Here is a 15183-nt window from a genome sequence, read left to right on the forward strand (position 1 = left end):
TGTAATGTCCTAAAAAGACCCAATGGGGATGATGCTATGTCATGATGTAACATTGCTCCCTTGGCCATTGTTGGGAAGAACAATGAGATATTTAAATTCAGACATGACTCACCAAGAACACCATCCTATCCATACCAGAAGTCCACCGGCAAAGTCACTTGGAACAATGTGTGTAAATTGCATTGGGCCATTCTGTGGGTCATTTCAGTGCCGTGAAGCTGCTGGCTGAAACTCTGACAGTACTTCAGCTGGTGGGAAACACTTTGTTTGGTCATGGGAAAGAAACTGGAGAATCTCCTGCTGCCTCTTCTCAAAATGGGTAAGTCTCATTTGCCTCCTCCTAAATTGCCTCACAAAATGGCTTTTCTCCCTGCACACTTTCAAATGCATCTTTACAATACAAATCTCGCCAGGGGAAAACATAGCTTGGAGGATGCAAGGAAGGACTTGGAGCAGAAGGGTAGTTTGTGGGAAAAGAAATTATCTTCACACAATGCACAACTTCTCAATTTTTAATTGCCTGCTCTGAAACTGCTTTTTAAAAAGAAAGAAAAAGAAAGGGGAAAAATTATATCATGGTTCTAATATGTGCATTTGCACATAATGCACCGTTAACCCAGAAGAAAGCCTTCACTTGTTAAAATGCTAGTCATTGGGATGATAGGTCTTCACAATGTTTTTCACAGAGCAGGAGAATGCCCTGATGTTGTCTTATGAATACATATATTACTGCTTGATATTATGTAAAATAATTCTAGAGTTAGCATAACCAACCATAATTTTTAATTGAGTGCTAAGGGTTTTAAAATACACAAAAATCTGTTAATGCATATGCAACAGATCTGTGTTGACTTGGAGTCATAGTCACAGTGGAACCCATCCAATCAATTAATCATAGATTGGGGTGTTCCCCCCATTCTTCTTCTTCACACGGTAAGAAGAGTGCTTGCTCTTACAAGGTGCTATTGTTCCTGCTGTTTTTCCTTGTGCAGTCCCAACGATTTCAGAAAGGCTACTGTGGGTGGCATGTTTGCAATTGGAGATGTAGGTAGCAATCTCAAATGACTGGTTTGGGGGCCTGCAGAAGCTGGTGAAGCCACCCCCTGCCCCAGTATGCAATTAGATGTTGCCCAATATTTGCTTGAATTAGCCTGTGATTTTATATTCATTTACCTGGAAGTAAGCCCCACTGAACTCAGTAGGACTTCTGATAGGCATAGGATGTTAGTGGATTATGTATGAATGTAAATATCCCATCGAGACCGAAGGAATTACTTAGACATCCATTGTTAGGCCAAGTCTTAATTGCTCCTGTCACTGAGGCAAGCTATATTTTTTTTTACATCTTTATGCCATATACGTTTTGCGACTGTTATTATTATTACAATTTATACAGATCTTAATTGGCAAAAGCATTCCAATTTTACTCGGCTCCATTCTTACTTTTCCGTAATGTGCAACAACACACTTTTGTACCTGCATGAAAAAATATGAAGCTGCCACAAAGAACAGAGCAGAAAGGGGGGGGGGAGAGCATTATAAAAATAATTAAGGTTAAACTGCTTGGGGGCAAGTGTAATCAAAACAATCCTTTACAAACTGTACTGTAGCTGAACAATTCAAAAAGCAACTATATAATATAAGCAAATTCAAAGGGAGACGATCCCCTTTTGTACCCCCCCCCCCCGCCTTCTGATAGAAGACTACTGAAAACTGTCTGGTATCAAAGCTTCTCATGGATTAGACCTTCTGCGGCTCTCTGTTTCTACAAAAAAAGAGACAACCTAGGAAAGGGAAAGCTAATTCTAAAGATTTTGACACACTACTTCTGAGTCTGTTGAGTGCTTCACATTCAAAACTTCAAAAATGAAGCTCCCAAATCATCTCTTTTCTACTTTCTCAGGCTCTCGCTCAATAATTGATGAAACCATCTATATGCTGATGTCAAATCTTAGAAAAACGGGGATGGTGGTGGTGGGGAGAGAGATGTCTCCTGCTGCTCTTTTAGTTATATACTTGCTTAAAAAAAATATCATATTAGATATGGCTCCTTCAAAAACGTCTGATGTTCAGGAGCAGCTGCATAGGCATCATTCTCCCCAATGACCCTTATTATCAATGTTAGAATTAACAAGCTTGAATTCTGATGTGCAATCTGGCATGAATGAGGACAGATTTCTGTCTTCTGGCTAACGGATGGGTGAAAATGCTGCTTCAGTGTTGTTCAGTCAGGATGGAAGGGAGTTAAGCTGATAACAATGCAACAGCTTAAGCCGGAAAACGAAAATGTATGCCATATTAATTGCCTGAAATTGCACACAAGCTGGCAGTCAAACAATGAAAGGTATGTCTTGCTGTCTGATTTCTCTCATTATCATCTCCCTGATGAATACACCTGCCCAAATGCTTTAGTTATTTCCTCTAGTTTGACACAGCACTGGAAAATATTTAAGAACAACAACAAGAAGAAATCCTGGGAGGGGGGGAAGAAAAGAGGGGAGAAGAGATTAAAGTTTCTGTGAAGGGTATGCCTAATTTTTTTAAAAAAAATATTGTTGAAAAACTGGACACAGATACCAGTAATAAATCCCACTGAACTCAATCGGACTTGCTTTTGGGTAAGACATGCATGCGCTTCGGGGGTCAAAACAGACATGACATTAATTGCATGATTGCAAGTAACGTGTCTAGTTTTAAAAGTTTAAATAGTTGGCACTCAGCATCAGCACTGTGTGCAAGGGAAAGTTTTATGTTTAACCCTTTCCCCTATGTATGGTCCTGATGAAATCCAGTCCTCTCACAGTGGAAGTTATTTAAGAAACCCACAAATGGGGCATTTTGGGGAGCAGAACTGGATCAGACCCTTTGCTGCTGTTGCATGATGTCTATGAAGTCTGTTCAACTTCAAGTGTATTTGTCCCTGCCCCCACTTTCTGCACTGGCTGGGAAAATGGTGATGTCTCTCAAGCCCTGTTGTTGCTGGAAAAGGTTTGGGTTAACCCCTAAATAAATATAATTATTATTTCACCCTATCATTTTATAGCACTTCTTGTCCATGGATCATAATTATTCTTGCCTACTTATGCTGGCAGCTTTTCTTTATTTCCCAAACTCCCACACTACCTTTGTTACTCTGTTTTAAAATTAGATAATTGCAAAACCCCACCCCCATCCTACATGACCTGTGTGCATTGATCTAATCTGAAACACAGCCTTAGATATATTGGTTGCAGTGCTGGAAAGGCTGTTAAGAGAAACAAGTTGGGGAAATTATCTTTAGCTTGCAGCTTGTTTTATGCAGGTTTAAAATACTCCTTTCCCCCTGTAGTTCAGTCTATCAAATGTCTGACCCAGTCCTTTTCATGTGTACTTACCCAGAGAATAACAATAAAAAATGCTTGATATGATCAATGAGGCTAATGGCATGCACTTTAGAATTCTAATGGCAGATTGGTATTAATGAGTATGTATGTTAGAGGGGAAAAGGTATTGTTGATATGCTCAGAGAAGAACAAGTGCTTTTAGAAAAATGCCTAAGTGAACTAGACTTTTCTATGAAGACATGTCAGATTTGCCTCAAAAGAAGTATCTGAAGTACCCAATGCAATCTACAGTCATGCACTCATTAAGTTATATGCAGCCTTCAAATAATATTGCAGCATAGTCTAACTCACTAAACTCCCCCAACACAGGCCTTTGCAATAGCAAAAAGATCTCTTTAAAATATATGCCTTGTATCCACAGCACTGTGTGAATAGTTCTGTCTGCCTAAGAGAACTTTGGACTTGTGTTTCTTTGACACTTCTCTTTTGCAATGGAAAGATAGTGACTGGCCCAAGGTCACCCAGCAGCTGCATGTGGAGGAGCGGCGATGCAAACCCTGTTCACCAGATTACGAGTCTACCGCTCTTAACCACTACACAACACTGGGTGGGGAGGGGTATTACTCAGAAGGGAGGTGGGAACAGGTGATTGGCTGATAGGTGTGGTAAAGCTGTTGACGACTGTTTAATGACTGCAATTGGTCTTACAGGAAAAAGCAAGGGGTGAGATGGCTAAAATAGCTTTATCATGTACAATGAGCTAAGAATCCAATGTCTCTATTCAGACCAGGTTTCTCCATGGTTTTAAGTTTGGTAATAAGTTGCAATTCAGCAACTTCTCTTTCCAGTCTATCTACCCATTAGTGCTTGAAAGCCACAATCATGTACAGCTTCATTCTGGCGGTTTCAGTTATTCTTCTAATTCCTGCTCCATAAAATAACACAGTGCCCTATTTCTGAAAACCTCTGCCATCTTGTTCAAAATAGCTTCTTCACTCCATCCAGGCCAAAAATAAAAATGGAATGCAACTTGCTGAAACAGAACACTGCAAATATTTATGTTAACAAAATTTGTAATGTTGCCATACGGAATCTATAAGCAGCAGTGGCGTAGCGTGAGGGGTGCAGGGGGGCCGGCCGCACCGGGCACAACATCTGGGGGTTAGGGTTAGGGTGCGCAAATCCATGGGTTAGGGGGCACAAATTACTTGCCTTGCCCCGGGTGCTGACAACCCACGCTACGCCACTAATAAGCAGGGGTTACCCATAACTCAATGCCTCTCAATGAATGACAGCTGCCATTATATTTTGGATTGCATTTCACTTCTTCAACCTGAAATTCTTGTTTGCAATTGGGTACTAAGCCATATTTACTTGTGAATATTTCAAGATGTTTTGATTGTCAGGTTAACATCATTGCTGATGAGTTCAGGAATGTGTGCATGAACTCCAGGCATCTGGGCATGTGTGGGGCAGTACTTATAGGTCCCTGGATCAGGAAAAACCAAATTATCCTTTGGCTATAATCTGAAAGAGCTTGTATGTAGGTTGGTCCTAATGGTGTTCAGCACATTGGTTCACCAAAGCTTCTCTTAGTGGAAGAAGGATTTGATTCTTCTTCCCTAATGAAGACACCACCACAATCCACTCTGAAAGGTTGAAGTAACACAGAGTAGCTGAAGTATGGAGAGGAAATCAGTAAGAAAAACCCTTCCCTTTCCACTAATGGAAGCCTTTGTCGGATCAAAGACAGCCTTCTGTCTGTGTAAGGGATGCCATTGGATACAAGGGATGGGTGTGTGTGTTATTTTGCTTGCCTTTTCATGAGAAACTACTTAATTCACACTTCTTGAACCAATACACAAACTGAAACACATATATCTTTCAAAATTCACACTTTTCTAAACTTTGCAGTGCAGTTATCCAACCATATGTACAAAAATGCATTTACTGGGGAAAATATGTGCTTCAACATGCATATATTTGTGAAAATGACAGATTATATTATATGCATTATATTAGGGGGAATTGCTTGGGGAAATGTCAGTGATAGTCAAAAACTACACAACATTGTGTTTATTAGGAGAAATTCACACTGAATTGTTGATGGGTTTTTAATGTGCTTTTTTTATTTTAAAAGTGCAAATTGTGGGTAAATACAATCATTATGATTATTTATTAGTTGCTTTCCTCAGAAAAGTGGCTCAAAGCATCTTACAAAAACAATATTACAGTAAAAAGCAAGTAACCAACCATTAAAACCTCACACTCCAACTATACCAATAAAAGACAGGTCTTACAGACCCCACCCCACTAAAGCTGGCTACAAATACCTGAGATTCTTCAAATTAAGGCCCAAAAACCAAGGTTAAAAGGAGAAGTTTTTAAAATTGGAAACATGAGAAAGTGAGAGAAACTGAAACTGGCAGATCCCTATTAGAAACAGCCCTCTATCTATCATCTATCTATCATCTATCATCTATCTCTATCTATCTATCTATCTATCTCTATCTATCTATCTATCTATCTATCTATCTATCTATCTAATCTATCAAACTGCTTTATAGATTGATGCAGTATTGTGTGCTACTTTAATCACATTTTATTAACAAATAAATAAGGACCAGAAGCTACAGCTTAATTGCCTACTCACAGCATCTGCTCTATCGCTTTGCCTTCTAACATTTCTTACTTGATCTCAATCCATTTTTACATGTGTAACTTAGCGGCACTTTGAAAATATCTTCATGCACTCAAGCGTGTTGTTGTGGTTGTTTTAGAAAAACACACCATATTTTTGCTGCTGTTGTTTATAATGGGACACCAAAAGTTTCAGAAAGATCAAACCTGAAAACATTTCCAGTAGGAATTAAAAAGGCTCCTTTTTCCCAGAAGAAATAGAGGCTATCAATTCTTGACTTGCCTGCCCATGTGAAATAGTGGGTTTTTGTCTCTGATGTCGCAATTTTGTTTAAAATAGCCTTGATGATGGCAGGGTACACGCGAATGATAAAATCATAAAGATGACAGCCTAATCTTCAAAGATGACCGATCACAGATAAAAGATTAAGTAACTCAGCATTTGAAATACCAGATTATCTGTCTCCTGGCATCGTGTCTGTGTATCCCTCCTGCTGAGTTCTGCAGAGATATCACTGACATGTAAAGATGCTACATCTTACATACCAGAATTGCTACAGAGAATGCCATTCCCTCAGGCCGTCAGGTTGAAAGAAACAGGCCCTCAAATGAAATATTAGTTAATCAAACATATGTCTGTGAGACAGGCAAAGTACTTGGGCGCGTAATAGATAAGCATATTTTAGCGTGGCTATTTAAAAACAGCTAAAATAGTTCATTTTACCATATAATTAGCACTCACAGGTGGGACGGCGATCAGTTAGTGATTATTATACACCTTTTATTATCAATTTTATGTACCCCAATAATAAAAAAGCCATACTTACAAGAATGATTAGACATGCTGGTCCTATAAAACTCCATATAAAGTTGTTCTTTGTGCTGAGCCAACATCTGAAAAGTAAACAGTGCATAATGTTTGCAAATTTGCTTACAGATGAATCACTCCTATCTTTGGAATCAGGTGTTTCTGAAGACTGGAAATGACTGCTAGTTGTGATGACTATATATTACCTCCAGTACCAGAATCAGTATGCTTCTGGGTACCAGTTGCTGGAGAACATGAATGGAAGAGTGTCATTGAGTTCATGGCCTGCTTGTGGGCAGGGCTGGATTTAGGTTTGATGAGGCCCTAAGCTACTGAAGGTAATGGGGCCCTTTATATGTCCGGCTGTCCTTTGTCAATAACAAAGTGGGGCCCTAAGCTATAACTTGTTTAGCTTATATGTAAATCCGGCACTGCTTGTGGGCTTCCCATAAGTATCGGGTTGCCCTCTGAGGCAACTAAATGCTGGCTTAGATAGGCTTTGAGTCTACCAGGCTCATTTTGTGTTCTTACATTATGGCCACTAGATATGTGGTATTCCTCATTGTGGGAAGCCTATTGCCGAGGGGAGCCACAAGCCTGATTGTCTGAATTACCAGACTAGTGAATTACCAGACTAGTGACCCTGCATGATATTTTTTTTCACCCAACATATCATGTTAAACCCAAAATAGCAATCATCATAAAAGAATGTTGTACACCACCCCAACCTCTGAGTGTCACGAGATTCTTTTATCAATGCTGGGAAACCATTTTGTTGTGGTTTCAACAGAAGGAAAAGAGGACCATTCATTTCACGGAAGGGGGCAGTTCTGTACAGACATGATGTGCCCACCTCCTTATAGATATGGCAGCTTGGGTTGCACATCACAAGCATAAAAACCCATCTGGATCAGGGCATATGCCTTTGCGTCTAGAACCTAACAATGAAAATTTCCATAAGTATCACAGTATGTATTCCCTGCAACCCAAGAAGCAGATGCATGCAATCAAGTGTCTATGCATTCATACCCTGGTGGGTGTGGCTTTCATGCACAAACATGCATCTGTCTGGGGCTAGATTCCTTCATCTAGTACTCAGAACTGCCTCAGAATATCCAGAGACTGGATTGATAGCAGTGTGCACAGCACTGACAAAATGGTAGGGGTGATGAGCATTAGCTTCAATAATCTGTTTGAGGGAAGAGGAGATTGCATACACCTTTCATAGTTGCAGAGAGGCCACACATCTCTTTCTGAAAAATAACCACCATAGTCGTCAAAGCTGGCTGGGCCAACCATTTCTTCGATGGGTAGTCGCAGTCCAACAGTGCAGGCAACTCACTGTTATGTGAACATAGTTTCCTATCAGAAACATGCTTAGGCGATCACATGTCAGTGGGCTGATGCAGGAAGAAGTCATGTCAGAACTATCTATAACTAAAGTCAATATGTAAACAATGAATTACACATCAGTTCTTTCGTAGTATTTGGATCCCAGTGCGGCAGAAATGCCAACCACCACTGCTGGGCTCACGTAGCCAAAGATATAGAAATTCTTGTGTAAGAATCCTTTATTGTAGATTACTCCAACAACTATAAGGTACAGGTGAATGCCTTCGATACACATCCACGCGAACGCAGCTAAGAGGAAGTAATGGAGTAATCCAGCAGTGATTGAACAGAATAGCTAGAAGGGAAAACAGAAAAAAGCGTAAGTGAATAACATAAAAGACTCCATATCTTGCAATGCAGGTTAAAAATGTTGTCATATTACAGTACCAGCAAAACCTCTTCCACTGGAAATTTGTCTCGATAGGAAAATGGCCCAGGCCCTGTCATTACTTTTCTGTAAGTACACAGGAAACCACCAAACCCATTTCATTTTAAAACTCAGACCTCATGCTCATTTCTTTTTGCCTGTGTGCCTACAATCACATGAAATACACAAACTGATGAAGCAGATGATATATATTTTCCACAGAATGTGTTCAACCTTATATATACCCCCTGCTCCACATGGGTGTGTATACAAGCAGTCCCTTTTTACGCTGAAACAAGACCAAGACAACCCCTGCCGAAGTAACACCTTCTGATATTATTGGAACATGGTCAATTTAAACTCAGTTAAAAATCTGCTTCCATTTTGTCTTAGTTAAGGCTCCCATTCTCAGAGTGGACCTCTGGCAGAAGACCCTTCCTTCTCTTCAATGAGGCTTACACTTTCTGAATGGGATTTCCTGGAATCCTTAAATGAGTGTTTTATCCACAGCTACTTGTGGGTACTGGGGACGCGGGTGGCGCTGTGGGTTAAAGCCTCAGCGCCTAGGACTTGCCGATCGAAAGGTCGTGGTTCGAATCCCCGCTGCGGGGTGCGCTCCCGTTGCTCGGTCCCAGCGCCTGCCAACCTAGCAGTTCGAAAGCACCCCCGGGTGCAAGTAGATAAATAGGGACCGCTTACTGGCGGGAGGGTAAACGGCGTTTCCGTGTGCAGCTCTGGCTCGCCAGAGCAGCGATGTCACACTGGCCACGTGACCCGGAAGTGTCTTCGGACAGCGCTGGCCCCTGGCCTCTTAAGTGAGATGGGCGCACAACCCCAGAGTCTGGCAAGACTGGCCCTTACGGGCAGGGGTACCTTTACCTTTACCTTACTTGTGGGTAAAACATTCACGGGGAAACTGGGAAATGCTACTTGCACCTCTGAAAAAGGCACTTTAGAGCACACATTTGCTTTCCTACCCAACATAAAATGGCATAAGGAAAGGCCACGTACCTTATTATTGTTCATGTTAATTCCAACAAGAAAAATTAGCTCAGCCAGAAAAAGGCTGCAACAGAGATTTTTGTGAATTGTTGTCCTTGTACTTTGAATTTCGCTGAAGAACCAGAAAGTGAAAATGCACATGAAGAGGCAGATCAAGGAGATAATTATTCCAAGCTGAGTAATTCTTGTGAGAATATAATAATTTTTGTCATCCTGGGAGGGGGAAATAATAATATAACATATTGGAGAGAATGGCTAAAAAATAGCTTCTTTAAAACCTCATTTGATAATGGAGTTCTAGTTCTATTTCATTTCCCCCCTCCATACTCCTTGTTAAAATACCCAGCCAAGTTATTGGTTGAAATGCTTTACACATTTTTTAATTAATTTTATTAAGGTACTAGTTGGCACAAGGAAGTGTGCAGGGAAAAATCATAGAACTTGGACGATAGGACTTATCTCCCTCTCTGCCTGTGCCTTCTAAATTTGCTCTGGAGGATTTGGGGAAACCCCAGAACAGGTTTTGGGGAGTGCAGTGGAGGTGCAGGCTATCTGTTATCTGGTTTTGCATTGGTATGCCTGGATAAATATAGATATTGATTTCTTCAGGGACTGTAGAGATCGTCAGATTGAACTGGCAATTATCTGTCACCAATAGCCATAGAGCCCAGCATATTTCTTTTCCAAGTAGCTGTCATTAATTTAACTGTCCATTAATACCTTATGACAGAATAATGTAATGGATATCATTTGAAGTGCTTTGAAAATTATCCCACTCAAAGAGATGGAGCATAAACCTGGGTTTTTTTTAATTTTTATTTTTAGAAAACGAAAACAATTCACTCTTGACTTGTCTTGTAACTTGCGCCTCACTTGCTTTCAGATTAATATTTTAAACTCAAATTAAGTAAACACCCCGCAGATGCAAAACACACTCTTGTATTTGAGGACTCCTCATGAGCTGCAAAGGAGTCTAAGTATAACTCAAGGGAGGGAGCTTTTTATTTTTGGACACAGGATTTAGCCGACTTGAGAGTATTAGCACAAACACATTGCATTGACACATGCTGGGCTCTTCATGCTGACAGATTCTGCTTCTTAGTTGCTAAAAGCAACTTACAATTTCAGTTCAAATGTGAGGGGTTTTTTGAGGAAGCGTTTTGACACTCTCTCTCTCTCTCTCTCTCTCTCTCTCTCTCTCTCTCTCTCTGTGATCACTTGGCCTGTATTTAGAATCCATGTCCATTTTATGGCGATCTTCCTTTAATCTGATACTCAGCTATGTACTTCTTTTTAAATTTATTACTGAGAATATTTCAACTGAACAAAATAAAATAGAAATAAAAAATTGAATAAAAAATCTAAAAGGAAGGGAGAAGGTATGTTATATCACTATGTATGCAAATGACTAGAATTCCATATATGCTTGTCTAATATTAATGTTATTATACACAGCAGTTGTTTTTGTTGAATGCTAAGTGCTGCATATTGGAAATGGGTACACACAGTGGCGTAGCGTGGGGGGTGCAGGGGGGCCAGCTGCACCGGGCGCAACATCTGGGGGTTAGGGGGCGCAAATCCACGGGTTAGTGGGCGCAAATCCACGGGTTAGGGGGCGCAAATTACTTGCCTTGCCCCGGGTGCTGACAACCACTGGGTACACAACCACCACAATAAATAAAATGCACTATGGTTTTCAAAAGTCTGAAGTTCTGTCTGTTCATACATTTCTTTTTAGTCAGGTTTACTTCTGGGAAAAATTGGCCTATTGCATATTCTGTGGTCATATCCACATCTTACATAGTTTATGCCACTTTAACCAACCTAGCTTCCTCGAAACAACAGATTGTTAAAGGTGCTGAGAATTATTAGGAGGCCCCTATTCCCCTCACAATTCCCAGGGTTTCCTGGGAAGATTGATTGTTAAAGCATTATGGGAATGGTACCTCTATGAGGGGAATAGGGGTCGCCAAAAAACTCTCAGCACCTTTAACAAGCGACAGTGCCTGGGAATCATGGGGGGAACTGTGACTGTTAGTGGCATAAATAGTACTTTTGCAGCTGCTCAGTGACCGTGAATGGTCTCTCTGCCCCATTTTCTGTTTGTAAAATGAAGATAGTAGTGACTTAAGTCTCAGGGTTATTGATAAGCATGAATAATATACAGATAATAAATATTATGGGTGTTGAAAAATGCTCAATGGCAGTTAAAAGCAAATAATAAATGGGGGGAGAGTAGAGTAGTTAGCACCCATTTAAGAGATAGCATGTGCATTACATTATTATAGGGATGTGGGTGGCACTGTGGGTTAAACCACAGAGCCTAGGGCTTGCCAATCAGAAGGTCGGTAGTTTGAATCCCCACAACGGGCTGAGCTCCTGTTGCTCGGTCCCTGCTCCTGCCAACCTAGCAGTTCGAAAGCACAAAGTGCAAGTAGATAAATAGGTACCGCTCCGGCAGGAAGGTAAACGGCGTTTCTGTGCGCTGCTCTGGTTCACCAGAAGCAGCTTAGTCATGCTGGCCACATGACCTGGAAGCTGTATGCTGACTCCCTCGGCCAATAAAGCAAGATGAGTGCCGCAACCCCAGAGTCATCCACGTCTGGACCTAATGGTCAGGGGTCCCTTTACCTTTACCTTTACATTGTTATAATGGAATATTCACAGTGTGAAGTTCAGGGACATCCTAACCATGAAAATATCTACTGCTGCTAAAGAATTATCCCATTGTGTATTTGCTCGGTGAGAATAAAGTGATAGACCAAGCGAGGAAGGAAGTAACAATTTAACTGCAGAGACCAGTTGGTTCTACACACAAACTATCTAACGAAATTAATAAACACTATATTTAAAAACTGCACTTACAACTTCAGAGTTGTTTGAGGACATCAAAACAGCAAAAGGGGTAAGATGATTGCATCTGCATGTGGTATGGGTGCTATTGAAATGTGCTCGTTCACATCCTTCTGTAGACCAGTTTCCTTCCATTGTGTCCTCTGAATAATTCCAAAATGCACACTTAACATCTTTTTTGTCTACCGTCTGGAACAGAAGGAAAATGTTTAATGGATGGCAAGAGGCACAAAGCCACTCAATAAGAAGTATCTGCTACATTAGCAGAGGCAATTCATCACAATGCCTTTATTCCACAAAACCCAGAATCTGAACTGTTCATAATTCAGGTCCAGGAGAAACACAGGAATAAAAACAAAGAAAATCAAAACAGAAAGATGAAACAAGATAGGTAAAACAAGGTAGACTAAAGAGAGGAAGGAAAACTACACCTGCTTTCTCCTTCTTTTCAAGAATATGTTTGCTCCTGTCCATTTCTAGTGGCCTTATTTTGACCAGGACTTGCTAATTCTTCTCTTTTTACAGAGAGTGTATTTGACTGTACTACAGGCCTTGGACGTTTTGCACCACCTAACCTTCTAGTCTTTGAAATGGGTTTGTGGGAGGAGAGGTCATTGTTTTGTTGTTTTCATTTTAACTACTTGTGTGTCAAAGCCCCGAACCCACCCCCAGGAGAATAAAGACACTAGGACACAGAATTTTAAGTTAATGTTAATGGGCAAAATTTAGGCCACAACTTTATTGGTTACAGAATGTGAGACATATTGGCTTAGGCATTGGCACCAACAGACTATATCTGACTTCCTGCCTGCCTTGCAGGAAGTCTGTAAGGGTAAACCACCAGTGGGGGGGAGCCCGCCAATGTGGATCGACTCGAGCATCCCCTGGGTTCCCAATGGGGTCATGGCGTGGCCATAGCCCCTTTGGATGAGATCCACGCCCCTGGATTCCTTTAACGGAATACCCTTGAGCATGAAGGGGCAGGTGATGGCCGCACGTCTCCTCCCCCCCACATCGCTATTCTAATGCCTAACCGCCACATGAGCCCAAAGCTTGCTGCCAGTTCCCTCACACCTGCAACCAAACTCCTATTCCTTTGATAATATCAGCCAACCAGACGTCTTTTCCACCATTGGAAAGATGAACGCCATCTGCCCAATAGAGGGCCTCATTGCTGTAGGCAATTCCTGGGTGGCAAATCACATGGCCACCCAGTGCCAACACCTTCCATGTTACAGCATGATCCAAGAGTTTCCTGGCCTTGTTAGTGGCAGCTGGGCAGCGACTGTCACGCCAAATGTGTCTCTCCATGAGTTGTGACCATAAAATAGCCATTTTGTCGAAGGTTATTGACAAGTCCTCAAAGTCCTTTTTAATGCTTAGTCTCAAGTTGCCCGATTGGCCACTCACTGCCTGGCATAGCCGGGCCCCCTCAGCTTAACATGGGACACAGTCCCACCCCAACGCTGAGGTGGGGGTGGGCCTGACGGCAAGACCGCAACCCGCCCCCACTCAGAAGTGGAAGTGGTTGACTTGTGTTTTTACCTAATATTTTTATCCTGTGAACTGCCCTGAGATCTTGTGATGAAGGGCGGTCAATAACTCTTAATAATAATAATAATGTCCCATATTTCTTGTTTTAGGCCCCATCTGCACCATACATTCAAATCAGCATCATGCCACTTTAACAATCATGGCTGTAGTTCATTAAGGGAGTGGAGAGTTGGCAGAAGGCTGTTAATTACCTCGCAGAACAACAATTCCCAGAGCTGCTGGGAAGAGGGATTGATTGTTAAACCACTTTGGGAATTGTAGCTCTTTGAGGGGCCTTAGAACTCTCAGCAACTTTAACCAACTATACTAAGGTCAGCCTGGATAGCTCAATTGGTTAGAGCATGGTGCTGAAAGCGACAAGGTTGCAGGTTTGATTCCCGTATGCGACAGCGACGTATTCCTGCATTCCAGGGAGTTGGACTAAATGATCCTCAGAGTCCCTTTTCCTATTCTACCGTTCTATTATTCTATGATTCCTAGGATTCTTCAGGGTAAGTCATGACTGTTTAAAGTGCTATTATACTGCTTGCCTAGTCTGGACTTTCATCGTCCATATTATTGCCCTTATCCTCCTGCAAAACAGCATCAAAACCAAAAACCTTTCCTCGGCTTACCTGCTAAAGGTGCATACTGAATCATACCCATTTCTACTTTTTATTTATTTATTATATTTGGATCTTGACTGCCTCCCCCCCAAAAAAATCATGATGACTTCTTCACAAAAGCCCTGGGAGGTAGTAGACAAGGTCAATACATCGTTACTTCGCCAAGAATACTGAGTGGGACTTATGGCTGAGTCAGGATTTAATCACAGGATTTAATGCCATTCTACTTCCTATCAACTTTTGTCTATCATACACTATGTTATATCATGTCTTTTAGCACAGAAGGAAATAAAGTAATTATATGAATTTCTCTAAATTTTCAGCGAAACTGTTCTTTTTCTGCCCCCGCCCCCCGATTAAAAGACTTTTGAGTCATCTTTCAGGTCCAATGCCCTACCAAGAAGAGATACAAGATAGTTAATGAACTACAAGCACAATAAAAATAGCAATATAGAAAAAGAAACTCAGAAAATTATGCTCCTGAAAATGATAAGTAACTTCAAGATAGAGTGGCTAGGGAAACCCAGCTGGATGGGCAGGACATAAATAATAAGATTAGTTAATAATAATAATAATAATAATAATAATAATAATAATAATTGAATTGCAGATTTGGAAGGACAATCTGCCATGCAGGTA

At 41.1% G+C, this 15183-nt stretch overlaps 1 protein-coding gene across 4 annotated transcripts in view; it reads right to left on the minus strand.

Annotated features, from left to right (window-relative positions):
• The window catches only part of ADGRL4 (adhesion G protein-coupled receptor L4), an 81387-nt gene that overhangs the window by 14379 nt on the left and 51825 nt on the right, over positions 1-15183 (minus strand). For 2 of the 4 annotated variants that reach the window (XM_083743363.1, XM_083743362.1), the window contains exons 10-13: positions 12398-12574; positions 9542-9745; positions 8238-8458; positions 6791-6857 (exon numbers count right to left, since the gene is read on the minus strand). In XM_083743363.1, the coding sequence (XP_083599489.1) occupies positions 6791-6857; positions 8238-8458; positions 9542-9745; positions 12398-12574 (669 nt within the window). Of the gene's footprint in view, positions 1-6790; positions 6858-7152; positions 8459-9541; positions 9746-12397; positions 12575-15183 lie in introns of all 4 variants that reach the window. The other 2 variants (XR_014565398.1, XR_014565399.1) reach the window with 1 other exon arrangement.

Source organism: Podarcis gaigeae (genome assembly GCF_964106915.1).
Source record: "Podarcis gaigeae genome assembly, chromosome: 6".
Classification (NCBI taxonomy): domain Eukaryota; kingdom Metazoa; phylum Chordata; class Lepidosauria; order Squamata; family Lacertidae; genus Podarcis; species Podarcis gaigeae.